Raw genomic sequence first — 21,335 nt, 5'->3', positions numbered from 1 at the left:
AGAGCATAAATAATATGTTATCTGCTGAGTGAACACATTATGATAAATAGCTCAGGCTGTGTGCCATCACACTGAGAACAGCAAAAGACTAGCAGCGGATCATCTGACATGTACAACATTGTGTTAAAAATGACCCAAAACAGAACCAATGTGATACCATGGTGTTTTGAATATATCAGGTAACAAAACAGCAGCACTTTGACATGTTCCAAGTACTTAAATGGGTTTCAAAAGTACTTAAGGGAAATATAAGAGTATTACCATTGTACGTGACCAAATGCAACATTTCAGCCAAACAAAAAGCAAAGTGTAAATATATTCTTCTCTTATGTCACAGATATTGCAGGTACAGGTTTACCAACAGACAAACAGAAAGACAGATTGAGTGACAGACAAACAAACAGACAGACAGACAGACAAACAGACAGACAGACAGACAGACAGACAAACAGACAGACAGACAATGAAACCACACTTGTATTACAATAAACCAGAAAATATGGTTATTTTATATAAATCATGGTAACCACAAATTCACCATGGTTTTACTACATTATCTATAGTTGAAACGTTTTGCAGTAAATTTGTGGTTAAACAAATCAATGCCACAACAAACATGATTAGCCTACTACACTTTAACAATAATAAACCATGGTTAATTTGAGTAGATAGATAGATAGATAGATAGATAGATAGATAGATAGATAGATAGATAGATAGATAGATAGATAGATAGATAGATAGATAGATAGATAGATAGATAGATAGATAGATAGATAGATAGATAGATAGATAGATAGATGCTACAAAAGTATACGACTATGTAAATTGCATAACTAAATAATATTTTATATAAACAGAGCTTCAGGCTATTGATGTAAACACTGTTTAAACGATGGTGAACATAGATAGGCTACTGCAGTGAACTCACCACCCGAGAGGCTTGTGTTTTCTCGGAGAAGATCCCGGAATCTGGACCCGTCCGGTTCACCTGTAGTATATAACTGACTAAACTAGCAATAAAACTCCACAAACTGAATGGTCGGACGTCCGTTGACTCAGAGCGGCAGGTCATATCCATCTTCAGGCTCGGAACATTCTGTCTTTAAGTATTTTTGTTGACAAAACGGATACTTTGTGTGGGTTTTCCACCTTAGTGTAATCGTTGAGTCTTGTCAGATGTAGAAATGAAGGCTGTCCTCCTGAAACGACTCTGCGTGGCGCGAGACCTGCATACACTTGCACCGCGCGCGCGCACCGGAGACGTGACTGTACTGAACGGAGAGCTGAGTGTCGCGCGGATAAAACTACGCGCTTTCACTGCTACTGCGCGGTGGACCAGGGACTGTATAGTTATTGAAATGTTTCTATTAACATAAGAGAAACAATCACCTCACCTTGATAAAACGTAATCCACAATTACAAAATACATCCGCTTTAATTTATGGATTGGTTTAACAAAATAGGAATTCTGAGTTTGATTCGATGTAATTCTTTATGACTATAATAGCTATATTAAATGTCAAAACTATTTATTCAAACTGATATTAAAGGGACAGTTCACTCAAACAAATCATTCTTTCATCATTTGCTCATCCTTGTGCAAAACCTATTTGAGTTTCTTCCTTCTGTTGAAAACAGATGTTTTGAAGAATGCTGGATGCTGGCTTTCATAGTCATTTTTCGTCCTACTATTGAAGTCAAATGGGTGCCAGAAATGAACATTCTTCAAACTATCTTTGTAATCAAGAAAAGAAACCTAACCAGCTTTAAACCACAGCAAGGAGAATAAATTATGAGGTAGTATTCATTTTTTGGGGTGAACTATCTATTTAAAATTGTTTATGCCTAAATGCCAAAGGTTATTGGTACTTTGAGGCAGAACAAAAAATAACACGTGGCACCTTATGATGTACCGAGTTCTTATCAAGTAAATCAAATGATGAATAGGTATTCTGAATTTGCCAACAAGAGTTATTAGATGAGAAGAAAAAGTCTTATGAGGAAAGAAACAATTGTTTAATGATGATAAAATGCTGACGCAACATCTTATTATTAGTCCGTTTTGATCCTCATTTACATTGAATAGGCCAGTTGTTGGTCATAAGAAATTGCATCAAACTATTGCAAATGCAATAATTAAACCAAACATATTAAAGACAAGACATATTTACTAAAATAAAAGTAAATTATATATGGTTTAATTTGATTAATTTTAAATGCTTTATTTTGTCAGTGCCCAAACACATATTTGATACATCATTATATGGCTATATTTATTTATGAAGCCTCTGGAATTTCACTCAGCAATTTCTAAACATTACTGTTCCTATGATCATAACATTAATCCTCATGATATTAATCCTTTAGCATGCCAAATTCATCCATCAAATGTGTGAGAACTTGATTAGTTGAAGACACTGCATTTACTAAAAATATGAATTTATCATCAGAAAACACTAGATGAGGAGTCATATAATAGGCCTAGATTTCTGGCATTGCCATAAATATTCAGAACTTCAGATCAAATGTTTCCACCTAGTGGCAAAATAGGCTATACACATACAAATGTTTTCTTTTTCACTATCAAACATACATATTCAAGATCTTCTTAAAGAATCAACCCTAATTTTATAAAATCATAAGTCTATAAATAACACACTTCACTTCAGTTAATGAAAAAAAGAAATGCATACAAAGAGTTGCCAGTTGCTCATTAAACCATCCAGGCTTGTGCAAAATCCATCTTGGACAAACTGAAAGGAATGAATCTGGCACGTCTGTACAGTGCTGCATATTCATGTCTCACAGCACATCTTTCTTACTTAAAAAACTCAATCTTTCAGGATTAAAAAGTTTATTTACACTTATGTCCAAATATAAAGTCAGAAGCAGCAGCAGCAGCAAGACGAATAAATTAACATCAAACTCTAGTTTTGCACATCAAAGTGACCTAATTAGAACTAACTTGTGTGTGTGTGTGCGTGTGTGTGTGGATGTGTATGTGTATGTGTGTATATATATATATATATATATATATATATATATATATATATATATATATATATATATATATATATATATATATATATATATATATATATATATATATATAAATAAATGTGTGAAAAAACAACAGCCACAAAGAAATATTTGAAGCAGTGCATAAAAACGGTCATTTATTTCTCAAAATTTTTCACAGGATATGAATATTTTAGCATGGTGTGGTCATTTACATACATATAATAACTGGTATACACAGAAGAAAACTTGAAATGGCCAAACAGGAGCTCCAACGGTCATTTTGTCAGCTTCTGATTGGCCAGCTGGGCTGATGAGTGTAGTCCATGCGTCCCAGAAGGACAGTGGGAGGATCAGCTGGTTCTCATACCGTTCCTGCTGAGATGCTGACTGCGTTCTGGATTATTTGTTACCACGGTGGTGACATGGGCTGTGGGTTCTGCAAATAAGACATCACGACCGCCGAAATGGACAGCCTGGAGAAACAAACGTATGTTGAATTTGGCATAATAGTCCAAACGCATTACATTTAAGAATATCTTCGGGTAAATAAAATTACATTTTGACAAAAACACCGTTTCAGATTACAGAGTAATTATTCAAAACGAATATTAAAGGGACAGTTTATTCTAAATGTAAAGGGATAGTTTACCGAAAAATTATTATTTTATTTACTCACCCTTCACTTTTTCTAAACCTATTTCAGTTTCTGTCTTCTGTTGAAAACAAAAGGGAGATATTTTGAAGAGTGTTCACTTTTAGCACCTATTAGACTTTCATTGTAGAAAGAAAAATTACTATGGAAGTCAAATGGGTGCCAGAAGCGAACATTCTTCAAAATATCTTCTTTGAATAAACCCATATAGCTTTAAATCACACCTGGGTGAATAAATGGTGAGATCATTTTAATTTTCTTGGTGAACTATCTTTTTAAAAAAATGCTTAAATGCCAAAGGTTATTGGTTTTTTGAGAGTCCAAAAACAAAGGCAGAAAAAATAAAAATAAATGTGGCACCTGGTGATACACTGAGATCTTAAAAGTAAAACAAATGAAAGAAACTGATTATTTACAAAATAATTATAATTACATAATTAATAATAAATCTAGCATAGACTGATCATCATGCGACCTCAATGTATCAAAACCACAAAAAGTATTATATTTCTTTATTTGACATTTTTTGACTCTCAAAGCCCTGGGGTCTGTTCTTCGTACCTTGCTTAAATGTTCTAAGTTTATTTGACATATCCTGGATCTTTTAATCTTGATACCTGATCTCTAATTTTCGTCTAATTTTGTTCTTTAAACAAGTTCGCATATCAGATTAAAATGTCTGGATGAACTGATCTGAGATAGCTGCACATGTTGTGAAGGACAGATCTATTGATTCTCGAAATCATGATCCGCAATACAACCATAGGCTGACAGTAGCGCAATCATTTGATTAATATTTAATTATCCATGTGAGCAAAATTACATGAAATTCATAGTAAATGGTTAGTTAAATATGATACGCAATAACTTTACTCTTTTGTTGTGGGCTGCAGGCTTTACTCTTTCATGTGTCAAGACCATTTAGCAATTTATTTAGTTTTACATTTAGAGCAGATTTTCTTTATTGTAGTAACCTAGGCCTATTAAAATCTCTTAATCGGCGTAAGGAATAACTGGCTGTTTAAATTTATATTGCATTAAAAAGTATTTTGATATTGGTAAAGGTGTCTGGAAATTTTGCGAAGCATCAAATCACCATCATATCAGCTGTAAAAACGTGCATGACTGCATAAATTATTATTCCTTTAAAAAAAAAAAAAAAAAACCTGCAGAATATTGTGCGTCTATTATCATACACAAATTGTACTAAAGCTGGTACTTAAAAATAGTATGTCAATCTAAATAGTCCCTATTAATAAATTCTCTTTGAACCCCTTGGGGAAAACCAACCCATAACAGTATTTGTACTTTTATTTCAGAGTTCAGAGTGCACAAGTTTTATGTGTATATTTTTAAACCATATATATATATATATATATATATATATATATATATATATATATATATATATATATATATATATATATATATATATATATATATATATATATATACACACATACACATAAATATGTATATATAATATTTTAAACTATTTACTATTTTCCCAAGTGTATATAACTACTAATGTAAAAAAATATTAGCATTCGTTTCGTATTTTCAGTATCTCCTTTGGTTGAAATGACCCGATCTAAACCTGTTTATATGAATTAAAGCTGCTCCCTAGCAGGTTTGAGCTACCAGAACTGGATGAATTTTGAAGAACGAAATGATCCTGGATCATGTCAAATCGTCAATAACCAAATCAAGCAAACTAATAATCCACGTGCGAAGAACGGACCCCAGGTTGCGGTTGACTTGATACTATAAATTTCAAACAATCACATTTTCAGCTAAAAATCTTCTGTAATATTCTACTGAAGACAAAAAGAAACCTATATCTTAAATGGCCTCTGGGTAACTAATAAGAAATTGTCATATATGGGTGAACTACCCCTTAAATTAAAGCAAACAAACTTACATGAAGCTGCTCATCATCTGTTTAGTGTCTTCAGAGCTTCGTGAATTGGCAAAACTGATGAATGAGCAATAAACTGCAATCCACGCACACCATTTAAGCTGCAAAACACAAATTCAACACAATTTAAATAGCTAGAGACCAATCTACTCATGTTTTAGTCATAAACAACAAGAAACGCATGAAGTAAAAAGCAGTATTGACAGTAAAAACAGTAGATGTGGTCACCTTGAGCATCAGACCACACATACTGAAGATCATGCCGAGCAGGTTCATGTAATCTGGTGTAGGATCTTCCAGTGTGGGGTTTGATTCGGTGTTGGGAGGCTTGTAGCTGTAAAGTGAACACAATGCATTTTAATTAGACTGTCATTTGATGTATCAAATTTATACTAATAAAAAATACAGATTTTACAAGAGTTAATCAAAGAAAACAATACAAATATACTTAGGTTGAACAAGGTTAAATAAAAAAATAAGAAAGACATATGTCCAAGAGTGATCATCCATGGGTTTACTTCAAATAAAAGTTTTTTTTTTTTTCTGTAGTTAAACCTGGTGGTAATGGTAATCACAAATGAACCATTGCCTTGCAACCGTCAACAATAGTAACCATATTTGTAGTAAATTTTAAAATTAAAATGTGATTAAACCATCAACAATAAAAAAACTGTCAAATATATCCAATTTATATTTAACATATGATCCTAAACTGAATATTGCCGTATATACTATAACGTTACTTAAAACAGAAAAGCTGGTTTAATCTCGTCTAATCATTAGCTCTGTTGCTAACAGTGATGCTAACGACAGTCAATAAAAACGCTCATCGCAATCACTCAAGCGGTGTGAAAAACTGATAAAATACTCACCGAAAAATCTTATTCTGTCGTCTTGGATCTGCCATGTTGTTCACGGTCATATTTTTTTAAAACTTATCAATTTTAAAACTAATTTGAGAGGCTTAGGAGCAGCACGTCAGCCAACAGCTGACATGTAAAACTCTACTACGCTCAATTCCGCTGCGTTCAAAGATGTGTGGATTCTTAGCGTCCCCTGTCGATGAGGAGTCTTTGAGTATAAACGACGACTGTGTATTAATAATGTCATGTATTTTATAGTGTTTATTAAGTAATATCACATTTTGTCGTCTTAAATTTCTTCAAGACCGGAATTTTGTATCGTTAGTTTTAAAAAATGTTCATCACTTTAGTTTGAATCCAAAAGGTAAGACTGAATAGGGCTATACTATTAACGGCTAGCTGATCAGACTTTTTTGTTTTTCCTACTTTGGTTACAGGTTTTCGGCTTTCTTCAAAATATCTTCATTTAGGTTTAACAGAAGAATGAAACTCATAATGGTTTAAAAACCCTCGAGGGTGGGGAAATAATGAGTAAGCTTTCATTTTTTTTCAAGGGTTAACTCTGCCTTTGGTCAAATATTAACATGGTGGTTGTGTTTTTGCAACTGGCCAAATATAGTTAAACTATTAAGTGCTACAAATGCAGTCTAACAAAGCCATTTAGAATTATACATTCAAGATGTGTTAAATTCTACATTCTGCATTTCATATGATTCAAAATTAATTGTAAGAATGAATTAATCATGCACAAAAATTTATGTTAAGTGCAAGAAGTATTGACACTCTGTAGCTTCATTGTATAATTATAGGTATGTGGAAAATTGTAAAAATTGTAATAGTGCAATAAAATAATCATATTTATTAATATTAAAATAATAATTGAAAAGTGTAACAAAATAATATCTAGCTCATATTATTAAAATTAATACTGTTTATAGAAACCGAGTAGTACCAGTAAAATAATTAAATACAAATAAAAATGTAAATAATAAAAATAAAAATTAAAACAAATAAAATAATTAAAAAAACACCAAATTATTTTTAAAAATCACTTAAGAATTAAAGTGTATTGTATGTGCACTGCATTTGAAATTTAACTTTGTCATAGTAAGAGTAAATGCATAATGCACCAAAATCACAACAATGATTGACAATTCAGTTCACCAATATAGCATGTCTTTGATTTGAAATCGGAGCACCTGGAGGAAACCCACACGAACAAGAGGAGAACATGCAAACTCCTCACAGACATGCCAACTGGCCCAGCCGGGACTCAAACCAGCAACCTTTTTGCTGTGAGGCGGCAGGGCTAACCACTGAGCCACCGTGCCGCCCCAAAAATTGTCACATGCTACAAGTAAATAATAATAAACACACTGTATCATTTTAGTTACTGCAGTAAAATTCTGAATTATCAAAAGTATATCATATTATCAAAAGTATGTACAGCATACATTATATTTCATGGTACAAAATTAATTTACATTTGAATGTTTTTCATGGCAAGGATCAATGCATAATGAAAAAAAAACACAAGAATCACACACCAACATTACATTTTATTCTTTTAAACCCACAGATGGGAAAATACATAAGCTTATGTTAATAGGCAACGCTTAGTTTAGTTTTAATGACATGTTAACTCTTGTGTTGTGAAATCCTCAAGAAACATCAGATTTTTTATCCCTTGGTCACCACAAATGTCTTGCAGTTGATGTCATTAATGCATATCTGATGATAAACTGTACGTAATCATTTTTCTAATAATAATTGCCTTTATGAGCCCTTCTCTTGTAAATCCGCTGGTCCTGAATTCATCTCATTGAGTTCAACATCTCTCTCTGCTTCTGTGGACAATGTGTGCCTGAAACAAACACACACACATTTCACATTACGTCATATCAATAATTAGCTGTATTAAGTCAAGGCAATTGGAGAAACCACAATTGTATAATTTTCTAAAATCTTTTGTTTAAATATACAAATGAGTCATTATTTAATTAAATTGTCTCAATTTTTCATACATTTATAGCACAACAACAACAACAACAACAATAATAATAATAATAATAAGGGTTGTCTCCGTTTTATTGCTTAATGATTTCAAAAATAGAGAAAACAGTTAGAAAATAATTTTTAAAAATATTTTAATTAATAATTTGTTGTATATAATCAGACAAAGTATGTATGAATGAACATCCCTCTGAAAAAAGCTTCAAAATACAGACACAAATTAAACTGTATACAATGCGCAGCATAAAAAAGTACATCCCATATTGAAAATGAATATTTTTACCCATTTCTCAGTGAATATATGTAATATATTTTGAACATTTGAATTCATTAAAATAAGAGTTTGGTCACCAAACAACTTTAGAAATAGAAAGATAATACATTTAAATTCAACCAAAAAATTGTAAACAAACAAATAAATAAATAAATGTATATAGTTTTTTATTTCTCTTGATTTTTCCACTATTTTAACATTTCATTTAATATTTTCCTCAACATATTACCTAGGGTTTACTACTTTTTGCACTGTGATCTTCAGTTTATTTTGTTGCAATAGCTCCAGATTTGGTTTCTGATTAATCTTTTATGCACAAATGTAATATTGCATATATAGCATGTTTATTTAAAAGGAGATTTGCGAAGGGTGTAATCACATATGCTGAGCACTTATATATGTAAGTGCGAATTAAGTCGATATTTATGCCTATGTCTATGAGATTTGTTTTAAACGTTTAAAAAATATGCATTGCAATTGAAATATGCAGGTAAAATTAATACAGTGCTATGAAAGAAATATTTAAAAAGAGTATATTTGATTTTTTCTTTATATTAGTCTAAAAAACACATTGTGAAAAGTCAAAAGCTCCAAATCTCAAAATTGACTAGTGGACAAAGAAACAGTGTTTTACATTTATTGTATCAGCTTATTTAATACTCGTGATCTGGTATTTTGTGTGACTTCAGCAGAAAGCTATTTTGTTATCTGATATGTTATGATACTGTACCTCCCCTCCTCAACATCCAGAATGTTCTCTGGAAGCTGGACATTGGTGGTCTCGGGCAGCAGGAAAACGACACATCCACTGAAAACTGCAGTGGCTGAAAACACTACCGGTGGACCATAGTGCCAAATATCCTCAAACAGGATGACCATCGGGGCCAGAGAACCTCCAATACGGGCTATAAAAGAGGTGTAGCCTAAGCCGCACTGCCTGTAAAAAGTCACAGAGAAGAAAAGAGGCATGCTTCAATCCAAAAACGAGAGTCAGATTTATGGATTAATGCACTCACAGAAATAAAGGTACAAGAGTTTACTTTTTTCTAAACATATTGATACCTAAAAACAGGGGTTCTCAAACTTGGAAGGCTGGTGTCCTGCAGATTTTAATTCCAACACACCTGCAAGGATGTTTCTAGTAAGCCTAGTAGAAGTTTGATTAGCTAGCCCAGGTGTGTCTGATTTCATTTGGAGCTACAGTAAAATCTGCAGGAAACCAGACCTCCAGGACCGAGATTAAGAAATCCCTGCCTTAAAGGTAAACGTCTCATGAAGTAATTTGAAATGTGTGATTTTTTTCCAATATGTGACATAATTTAAACTGAAACATTAAGACTGGGAGGCGGGGGTCCTTTAAAAAAGAACAAAACAAAAAAAATGTTTAATTTTTATCACAGCTCTGCCAGTGAGAGTGGTTTATCTCTAGCGCATCAAATAAATAGCAAATGAGAAGCATCTTGAAGGGGGCGGGACATATCAGATATTAGAAAGCATTTGATTGGTCAGAAGATTTGTTGGGAAACAAATGAAGTATGTCGTAACATCAAAAAATGGTGATCCATTTAGGCCATACCTGCCAACACTCCTTTGTCCCGGGAGTCTCACATATTTCAGACCCATCTCCCACCACCCTCCCGTTTTGTTTTTTCTCTCGGAAAACTCCTGTAATTTCAGCTTTTTGGTACAGTCTGTAACACCCCAGTCTCCAACTCTGGTAGGCCGATTGCATTATTTTTTTTAGATCCATTATTTCTTTACATCCAATCACAATGGCCGCCTGAAACTCAGTCCATAGTGCAATTGTTACTAACACCACAACACTAGTTACTAACCTGGTTCTGAGCTGTATTATTCAGACAATAATAACACCCCACCCTCTCCCGGAATTTCAGAGACAAATGTTGGCAGATATTTTGTAATGTATAAGTTTTAGATGTTTTGATCTTCTTAATGCTTTTTTTTAGGGAGAACACTACCTTATAGATATCCCTAAGACTAACATACTGATACTAACATCTAAAAACCTTTCATTTGATATCACAGGGACCAATGGTACCAATATGGACCAATTCGATTCAAATGTGTAGCTTTTAGAATGGCACCACCAGCTTTTGGAGCCTATTTTTAAGTGTATAGCTTATATATTTTATATGTTTTATAAATTACCGGAGTACAGTAGGGTAAAGCTCAGATGTGTACAGAAAGGCAATGGTAAACGCCGCCTCTGAGAAACCCTTCCCAATAACTGCAATTCCTGTACGAACAGCAGCAAACTCTGTGGATGAAAGAGCCACAACAAAAACAATGTGTTATTTTCTTTCTTAGACTATGAGGCTACTGAATGCTCCACTCAGATTGGCTGGCAAACATTCAATTTTCCAGTAAATGCACAGTTGAAGTAGTTCCAGACCACATTATACGTCCATATCACAAATTATTTTAGTTTGTCCTTACAGGCTACAACAGCAAAGGAACCAAAACCCACAAACCCACACCAACAAAGCAATAAAATAAATTAGATACTGTGATAAAAATGAGAACACAGTCCTTCACAAGAGAGACTGCTTGCTAACTGAAGTAATGTAAAATAATTGACCCTGTGCTTTGAATTTTATTGTCCAAGCTGACATTCAAATAAATGCTGCTGTTCTAACTGGTTTAATCCTATTTGAAGGACACTTCGCCATATCACTCCACGCCAAAACTTCAAAGGACTCTTCGAAATTAATGATTTCAAAGAGTACGAGTTATGGACACATTTGGTTCTAAACTTCTGGAAACCCCAATGCGTTTATAAAAACCATAAAATCTCAGCCCCTTAATCCAAAAGGCTCTTTGGAAATACGTGCATATGTTTATCTGAAGTATGATGCCAATTACTTTGGTTCCTTTTCACGCTAATGATATTTGGAGCGACATATTGTCTACGAATAAAGGGTTATTTTCGTGCAGATCTTTGCACATCACCAAATATATACCACAAAGCAACTTAACAATGTTAATGGCTTTAATCGAATAAGTTTGACTCTACACTGATCTCTACACTACCTGTCAAAAGTCCTGCCATCAATCCCAGCTGTAAGAGCAACAAATAATAACTTGACTTCTAGTTGATCATTTGAAAAAGTGGCAGAAGGTAGATTTTTTCCGATGAATAATCTCTTGAACTGCATCCCAATCATTACAAATACTGCAGAAGACCTATTGGAACACGCATGGACCCAAGCTTCTCATAGAAATCAGTCAAGTTTGGTGAAGGAAAAATCATGGTTTGGGGTTACATACAGTATGGGCGCATGCGAGAGATCTGCAGAGTGGATGGCAACATCAACAGCCTGAGGTATCAAGACATTTGTGCTGCCCATTACATTACAAACCACAGGAGAGAGATAATTCTTCAGCCAGATAGCGCTCCTTCTCATACTTCAGCTTCCACATCAAAGTTCCTAAAAGCAAAGAAGGTCAAGGTGCTCCAGGATTGGCCTGCCCAGTGACCAGACATGAACATTACTTGAGCATCTCTGGGGTAGGATGAAGGAGGAGGCATTGAAGATGAATCCAAAGACTCTTGATCACCTCCTGCAGGAATGCTTTCTTCATCATTCCAGATGACTTTATTAATAAGTGATTTGAGTCATTGCAGAGATGTATGGATGCAGTCATCCAAACTCATGGGAGTCATAAACAATATTAATTATTTTTCCACAGCATCATGACTTTATACTATACTGTAGTGACAAGACTTTTGTCTAAGCAAAGTCAGACCTTACTGTCCTAATTAAATAATTAAAAATCAAGGCATAATCATATTTTATTTTGATAAAATAAGGATAATCTAGAGGCCTTTGCCTTTCATAAAAGCCACTTCTAATACCAAATAATAAACTAGAAATCAATTATCTGTAGTTTCTAAAACCTAGATAGACGTCAAGACTTTTGTCAGGTAGTGTATATATAAAATGTTTCTGCCATGGTCAGTGGCTATAGTAGCTCAGTACCTACAAAAGTGATAATAGCAATGTAAAATCAAGCTAAAACAATGTGGTAGCTGTGCACTTTTTTCTTCTTTTAAAAACACTGTTGGTTGGGTGTACAAGAAAGACGTGAATCTGAAACATAGAGCAAAACGTACCCTAAGTTACACATTTCAGATAAGCAAAAATGTAGACAGAATTCTCTAGGCGATTTGTCATCTGAAACACACAACAAAACAAAGAGCTACACACAAAAATGATGTGTACATTTAACAGAATGTAGGCTGTGGCATGTATTTCCAATGAGCCTGGGTTGGTTGGTTTAACTGTCAACAAATTCTTTACACCAGGGGTTTTCAAACTCAGTCCTGAAGGGCTAGTGTCCTGCAAAGTTTAGTTTCAACCCCAATCAGACACACCTGGGCCAGTTAATCAAACTCTTAAGGTGTGGTCACACTAGACTTTTCTCTTTATAGACTTCCATTCATACTCATGCGAATGTATCAGACCGGAAACACAGATCGCTGCGTTGGAAAGTTTAAGCTTTGTGAACTCTGACCTGTAAAATCGCATCACTTGACTGCGTGAGACCAATCAAGAATCAAAACATGACCTCTCTGGACAGACATGTAAAATATGGACCAATCGCTTGATTTTTTTAATGTCTAATCATCTTGTTTAATCCCGCCCCTTTTCGCAGCGCCGTACAACAGAATTTCGCAAGTTCAAACTCTAGTGTGACCGCAGCTTTACTAGGCTTTCTAGAAACATCCTTGCAGATGAGGCAAATTGGAGCTAAAATCAGCAGGAGTTTGAGAACCCCTAATGTACACAGTTGGATTACTTTGCTAGTATTTTATTCTGCGCCTTATATCTGGGCCTGCTGAGAGGGGCACCTCAGCCAATGAGGACAGAGGGGCAGTGGCTCTTGACACCGGGCCACCCCACTGTGCACGGCCCTGCACCTAAACTAGGCTTGTCAATATCTTCAGATTTACTTCTAGATAAATGTTTTTTGGAGCTGAATTGTGCAGTTTTTCTAGATCTGAGCCCTTCAGAATGGAACGCTGCGGCCTGATAAAGAAGAAAGGAGCACCTGTTGGGATTACGCTGTTTAGTCCAATCAGAGCTCCTGCTATAATGAGGGACCAAGCCTGGCCGTTTCTCCGTCCAATCCGGTCCAGAGTGAGGTACGTCCCGACCTTAGCTGGGACTTCAATGACTCCATAGATGAACTGCGTGAGGTAGATGTTCAGACCAAAGCCTGTGATGTTGAAGCTGATGCCATAGTAGGTGAAAGCAACTGCAAACCTGTAGATGATAGCATTATTCATTCTTTAATATAGCATACCTTTAACTTAGTTTTAGCATGGGTATTTGTGAAGATATAAAATAGAGCCCCCTGTTTAACAGTGATATGCATGGATTAATTATCAACATTGTGATTTGTGCTGTTTGATGTCAAAAAGCGATTAACTTTGACAAGGAACTACAGTTTGGAACACATTTTTGTGTATTAATTAACTGCAAAGTTAAAACGTGACAGAATGAAAGTTGATCATATGCATATGTTTTCACCCACTAATTTTTCCCTTTACCATTAAGTCACAATAGGTGGTAGTCATGGGCTGGTATAAGATTCGGAAGGTATGATAGCCTTGAATAAAAATATCACAGTTTCATGGTATTGTGCTCACTGCACTAAAATATATTCTTTTTAAATGTCTGGGTAGAAAACAACATTTTTTCCCCCTTTGAAAACAATATATTCTATTTTTTAAAAGATTCATGATATTTAAAAGCAGTAATCACGTTAGGCTATATAATTCAAATCAATCATTGACTTCTGCTGTCTTCATTAGTTTCAAAAACACAATTTAAAATGACATCTTTGGAGATTTTTTTCTGCTGGAGATGCTGTTGTCCTAAAAACAAAAAATAAAATGTAAACAAAAAATCTTACACATACCTTAGGTACGGTATTACAGAAAAATTTTGGCAGTTTTAAAACTCGGACTTTTCCAAACTGCAGTATACCTTGAAAACGATTATTGTCCCATGCCTACTAGGTGGTTCTAAATTTTATTATCATTTTATATAGTAAAAGTGTAGTAATCATGTTTCTACTACAAATGCCATTGTTAAACTATTGCGAGTGTAAACATTGGTTTATTTGTGGTTACCCACAAAACCTTTATATAGTGTATGTTTGGTAAAACTAGAAAAAGAAAGTTTTGGTAAAACTTGGTAAAAAAGATGATTAATTATTTAATATTATATGGTGAAGGTTATCCAGTGTTGTTTTATTTTTCATTTTCAATGTCTGTAATCAAAAACTTTCGGACTCTCCTGAATTTAAATTTTTTATTTTGTTTATATATTTGGTTCTGTTGTATTATCCATGCTTATGATTAATTAGCTTTTTTTTGTTACAAAAATCACTCCAAAATCACTTTAAACATTCTAAAATAATGATTTCTTTTCAAACAAAGCTATTAAAAAAATTGAAATGTGTTGAAATGTTCATCTTGTAATGTATCAAAGAGAAACAAAACACAGCAATGTCCATTTATTTCCAATACTATGCAGTCCTAGTTTGTAATTTGCTGGTTACTAAAATCATGAATTTTGACATTTTGATATGTGCTTCGAAAGATATGATTCTCCAAAGTTTCAAAGTTTCACAAAGCTGTATTTCGAAAGCACCTAAGGGATGGTTAAAATAAGAAATGAATTTATGATAAAATGTAAATGTAACAACTTAAAAATCACAGGTTATTTCACAATGACAATCAACAAAATGTTCCTCACATACCAGAAAATCCCTGAGCAAAGCACAATCTTCCTCAGCTTTGGTGTCCTCACGAGATCAAGGTAGGAATGGTTCTTGTTGGAGTCTTCAGCGATGGTGATTTTCTTCAAGTTCTGTGGAATATAGTTGACAGCTAGATGTTAAATCGAAAATATAAATGATACAATCAGAATAAGCTAAGCTAGGTTTACCTCAATGTCTAGTTTTTTTGTGTAACTGTACTTTCCATTCATCTTCGCACAGTTAATAAGATACTTCTGCGCCTCTTCCACTCTTCCATTGGCCAGCAGCCATCTTGCAGACTCAGGAATCCACCTTTGCAAGTTGCACATGAGAAAAATATGAATGCATGTACAAATAAACAAAACAACACATGTTTTCTTCCTGCATATTATCTTTAAAGTCCACATGAACCGGAAGCTGTGACCTTTTTTTTTTCGTATTGTGATGCAGTTCTTAAAGAACCAAATATAAAACAGTGGGCGTGGCTTGTTTTTTTTCTACTGCAAGCTGATTGCATGTAATAAAGTAGGCATTTCATTCATAAAGATCGGGAAATGAGTTTTAGAAGAGTTATTAATGACAGTTTTTAATGTTATTAGGGGTTATTAAGAGTTTGTTCACCACAACACTAGCAATCTGAGCTAACAAAAGTTTTGACTTCATTTCTGTTTTAACTGCTTGTATTTCTTGTATTTCTGATCCACAATTTTTTTGGTCTCTTCTGGTTCCGTCACTCACCACCAGGCTATTATGCCAACAAGACAAGGTGACGTGACCACCAGGATGAGGTGCCTCCAGTCTCTGATGAGATACGCCAGAAGAGCCAAGAGCATGTTCCCTACGCTCCAACCAAGACTGATGATGGTCCCCGTAAAGGTGCGATGCTTAACATCTGTCCACTCAACACCTGCAGATTTCAAGAAGGTACAAAATTATCAGTCTCACCAAATGAGCATATTGATATAAATTCAGTGAATAAAGTGAAGTAAATTTTCCTAAATAATGATGATGCAAAAAAAAAAAAACTTTAAAATATGTTAACGTAGAAAACATTTCTTTTAAATTGAATTTTAATGTTGGTTAGGTTCCAATACACTTTAAGTGAAAATGAAGAATGAACTGCTCTAATGTTATTTCAGACAAAATCAGGTTAACCTTCAATAGTGTGCAGCTAAATTTTTTTTGTAATTAATCCGATGCATGGCTTTAGTAAAGAATTTTTAAAATCTCTCTGGGACCTCCAGAGTCGAATAAGGCATGAAGCGTTTACATAGACCTTCCTCTTTTTTTTTTTTTAACTCTATACTTGCCTTTTTATAAAGTGCAATCTAAATGAATATGACGTTAATTGGTAGAACTAATAAATTGCAAAAAACTAAAAACACATTATTATTATATGATTTCTTAAAGGGATAGTTTACACAAAAAGGAAAATTTCCCCATTATTTACTCACACTCAAGCGGTTACAAACAAAAAACAAAATCTGAAAAATGTTTAAAAAAAAAACATAGTAGGAACAAAAAACTCTATGGAGATCAAAGGCTGTGTTTTTGTGTGTTCAAAAGAAGAAAGAAACTCAGCCTGGTTTGGAGCTTATCAAGGGTGAGTAAACGATGACACAATTTTCATTTTTGGGTGAACTTACCCTTTAACTGCTGTTCCTTTTCCAACTTTTACCCTTGTTATGTTATAGTGCATATGAGAAAGGGTTTTATTCCAATATTGAAGCCTGATATGTTCACAAAGAACGTCTATATGCAGTAAGTCTCCTTCTGCAATGAGTCATACCTCAAAGCAGAACTCCCATACAAAGCCATAAAGCTTATAAGGCATGTTTACTTTGTTATTGGAAGAAAAACAAGCAGAAAAATGATTTAACTAATTCATGTAAACGTCATACTCAGCAATATGGATAAACAATATCAGTATGTTTGCTAACAGTAATTTAGTGCTTAGATATTATTCATTAAAATAATAATCAACATTGATAACTCTTTTTACACAAAACAAAGTGCAAAAATAAACTTCCCACATAAAAACAAATACTATAATAATTTATTGTAAATACTATACTTTCATTAATCTGTTGTGGTAATACAGTAAAATAAAGGCATATTATACACCACAGTTTACTGTAGTAAAACTAAAGTATACTACAGTATTTATTGTTATAGTCTGTCCACTATAATTCGTATTATAGTATGATGTAGCATTTATTACCAAAGAGTTGTAAATAAATAGTATATTATATATACAGTATAATACTTTACTATAGTATGGTTCAAAAACACTATAGAATTTACTATACTTTACTATAGTATTTTTTATGTGGGAAGTTAATTTTCATACCCTTTTGTTATTTATTGTAATATTATAATTAACATTAATAGCTCTTTTTACTCAAAACTAGGTACAAAAAAAAACATTGCGCATTAAAAAACACTATAGTAATTTATGGTAAACTCTTTACTGTTATCTATTGAGGTAATGTAATTGCTATCTTAATACAACAAAGAAACTTATTACACCATAATACACGACAGTTTACTGTAGTAAAACTAAAGTATTTTACAGTATTTATTGTTATAGTTACTCCAATACTGAAGCCTGATTTGTTCACAAAAAAGGTCTTTATCCACCATAGTACCACAATTGTAGTATGCTATATCATTTATTACCAAGGTTTTGTAAATAAGTAGTATAATATATACAGTTTAATACACTTTACTATAGTATGGTTCAAAAACACTATAGTAGTTACTATGATTTACTGTAGTATTTTTTATGTGGGAATCTCATCTACATACTGTTTTGTTAATTACTATAATATTATAATTAACACTAATGACTCTTTTTACCCTCTTTTTACTGTAATCTATTGAAGTAATTCAACAATTGCAATGATAATACAACAAATACAGTAAAATAAAGGCATGTTATACTATAATACACAACAGTTTACTGTAGTAAAACTAATCATATATAAACAGTAATAGTATATATATATAAACTATTATAGTATGCTGTAGCATGTATTAATAACAAAGCATTGTATTTACAAACATTAGTATTTACAGTATTTTACTATAGCATTTTTCATGTAGGTTCATTGGGACAATATTGGGGCCTTCATCAACCAAAATGTATTGATGAATCATCAAGAAAATGAACAGATTTGGTTTAACTAGAAAGATAATTAAAAATGAAAGAAATGAGAGAGGTGTTAATACACAGGGCCACTGTGGTGATAGACATCCCGGTCAGGGCAAAACCACATAAGGTTCTTGCAATGGCGAACATCACATAAGATGAAGAAAAAGCCTCAATGATCCCAAAAACAGCACTGCTCACAAAGGAGACCTGAATCATCGGCTTACGGCCAAACCTGTGGAGAGATGTAAAAGATATAATAATAAACCACACTGTATATCTTAAAAGAGCATCTTAGAAGAGTGAAAATCCCATTGGAAACAATGTACACTTTCTCTGTACTTCTTTGCACACAAATAGCATAGAGAAATCAGTTCTGGATGCCTGTTTAACTTTAGCAGATAAACAGATTATGAAGAACTGTGTTGCAAAAGCAGTGGATGATTATGCATCTGTGCAAGGAAGTTATGCAGAACAAATCAAGGGGAATGAATCGTTTTTCAGCTTTAGACATGTGAGGAAAGACACTCTATTCTTTATATAAAGAGAAATCATGTGAACGGGTTTAAGCCTAAAGGATTCTCTGATATGATTTATGGATGATGGAAAACAATTGGTCGTAAGTGAAACGCATGGAGCAGATGAATCTAAAACATACTACTACTACTACTATTACTACTACTACTACTACTACTACTAATAATAATAATAATAATAATAAATAAAGAAAGAAAGATAAATGTATATTAAACATACTTATCTGACAACTGGCCAAATACGACAGCACCCATTGTTACTCCAATGAAGAAAAATGTGGCCAGGGCTTGATTTAGCTTTTTATTGTCACATACTAAATCCCACTGGAAAAAAAGATAGATAAATATAAGATGAATGCAGATAAATATAACACAGTTACAGTAAATAAGCCTTGTAGATTTCTTACAATACAAATAGATGGACAGTAATTTTGCTGTTGTAATTTTTATATATTGTTTCAGGGATTTAGAATTCATACTGGTGAAATCAAAAGTCATAAAAATGTGTAAATTGTAATTCATTTACTAAATTAAATTCATTTAAATAATATTTATATAAATAACAGCTTTTGCCTTTATTTTATTAAATATTTTAATTAATTAGAGAACATAAGGGTTTAATACAACCCATTAACCTAAATTAAATAATTAATAGTAAAATAATAATAAAAAAATTAATATTTGCATAATTATAGCATCATTCATTATTTTAATATTGATAATTATTATTTTTATATTTAATTATATTAATATTTATATAATTATAACATAATTATTTTATATTTATAAATCATTAATTTAATAATTAATTAAAGAAAATGTTGGTGAATTAAGTCCATAAACAGCATTTTCTAATATATAACATAATTAAAGAATTTAGTGGTTTAATAAAATCCATGAAAATAAATTAATTAATTTAATTATAATTAAATTAATTATAATTTTATTTACATAATTATATTATAAATAATTATTGTATTATCATTAATTATTATTTTTTAGAATTAATTAGAGAACATATTGATAAATTAAGTCCATAAATAGCATATAAATCCATTAACAGCATTTTTTAAAATATAACATAATTAGAGAACATAATGGTTTAATAAAAATCCATAAAAATAAATTAAGTAAAAAATTATGAATACATTTATTATAATTAATATTTACATAATTATAACATAATTCATTATTTTATTATTATTATTAATTGTTATTTTTAGAATTAATTAGAGAACATATTGGTGATTTAAGTCCATAAACAGCATATAAATCCATTAACAGCATTTTCTAATAAATACATTTTATGTTTACTTTATTTGTTTCTACAATAAAAGCAGATTTCTAACATGTTAGCTTTTGTAATAATAATTAAAAAAACATATTAGTCTAATACACTGGTAGAATATAACACAAATAATATAAACTTGTACTGTAAATTTATACATTCTCCTTTACATCACTTCAGAACATCATGAATTTTACCTTACCTCAGTGGCAGTTGTTGAGGTGAACTGCGAGCGATCATATACCCATCCATTCTGGCATGGCACAGACACATTTGACCGGTTACCATACAATACCGAAAGGTCACCATTAAGGTCAAAGTCCATAGGCATTGTATACATCTTGCAGGAGCTGTAGGAGCCATCTGAATTACGTGGGATGCCAAGAGCCACAATCTGTGCCAGTTCCTCTTTCTCAGCACCACTAGCTGAGAACCTGCCATCCAAACGTGGCAGCGCACAATGGTGAGGAGGAACCCCGGAGATGAAATTGTGGAGCAAAAAATGCAAAGGAAGAATGACCCGCGGAAGCCATAGGATGTATAAAACTAGAAACTGGAACTTGTTGAAGCCACCGATTTCACGAAGAACGTCCTCGAACCTCATATTTGAACTTGAGATAGGCTACTAAGCAGGTTTGATAGCTTTTCTGTCTACTTAGCCATCAGATTGTAGATCTTTTCAATGAAATTAGCTTAGTTTCTGGTCGGTCTGTGGAGAGCAGAGAGGAGTCTGAGGAGATGTGCAATGCTGAATCGCTATATGTTATCACGACCCTGTTTCCAGTCATGCTTTTTAAGGGCCTTTCTGAGACACAAGAAGGTCT

The 21,335-nt window shown here is 32.9% G+C and overlaps 3 protein-coding genes across 5 annotated transcripts in view; all 3 read right to left on the bottom strand.

Moving 5' to 3' along the window:
* The window catches only part of cacna1ab (calcium voltage-gated channel subunit alpha1 Ab), a 278,990-nt gene extending 277,713 nt beyond the window's left edge, over window positions 1-1,277 (bottom strand). For all 3 annotated transcript variants that reach the window (XR_015502049.1, XM_087272738.1, XM_087272744.1), the window contains exon 1: window positions 932-1,277. The gene's annotated coding sequence lies outside the window, so the exon portion shown is untranslated. The remainder of the gene's footprint in view (window positions 1-931) is intronic.
* A 1,875-nt stretch (window positions 1,278-3,152) lies between these two features.
* Window positions 3,153-6,576, bottom strand: wdr83os (WD repeat domain 83 opposite strand). The gene is made up of 4 exons (NM_200716.1): window positions 6,467-6,576; window positions 5,823-5,928; window positions 5,598-5,695; window positions 3,153-3,497 (listed from the first exon to the last, which is right to left on the bottom strand). Exons 1-4 carry the CDS (start codon window positions 6,514-6,516, stop codon window positions 3,431-3,433), a joined length of 321 nt encoding a protein of 106 aa, NP_957010.1. The 5' UTR covers window positions 6,517-6,576; the 3' UTR covers window positions 3,153-3,430.
* Window positions 6,577-8,003: 1,427 nt separating this feature from the next.
* slc22a7a (solute carrier family 22 member 7a) lies at window positions 8,004-21,225 on the bottom strand. Its single transcript, NM_001083861.1, has 10 exons — window positions 20,714-21,225; window positions 19,444-19,547; window positions 18,768-18,922; window positions 16,275-16,443; window positions 15,725-15,848; window positions 15,537-15,646; window positions 13,818-14,032; window positions 10,914-11,022; window positions 9,475-9,681; window positions 8,004-8,321 (listed from the first exon to the last, which is right to left on the bottom strand). Exons 1-10 carry the CDS (start codon window positions 21,113-21,115, stop codon window positions 8,234-8,236), a joined length of 1,683 nt encoding a protein of 560 aa, NP_001077330.1. The 5' UTR covers window positions 21,116-21,225; the 3' UTR covers window positions 8,004-8,233.
* Window positions 21,226-21,335: the final 110 nt, after the last annotated feature.

This window comes from Danio rerio, chromosome 11 (genome assembly GCF_052040795.2).
Source record: "Danio rerio strain M-AB ecotype USA chromosome 11, GRCz13ab, whole genome shotgun sequence".
NCBI classification, from domain to species: Eukaryota; Metazoa; Chordata; class Actinopteri; order Cypriniformes; family Danionidae; genus Danio; species Danio rerio.
Note: the sequence above shows the minus strand (reverse complement) of the source record. Positions and strands in the feature narration are given on the sequence as shown.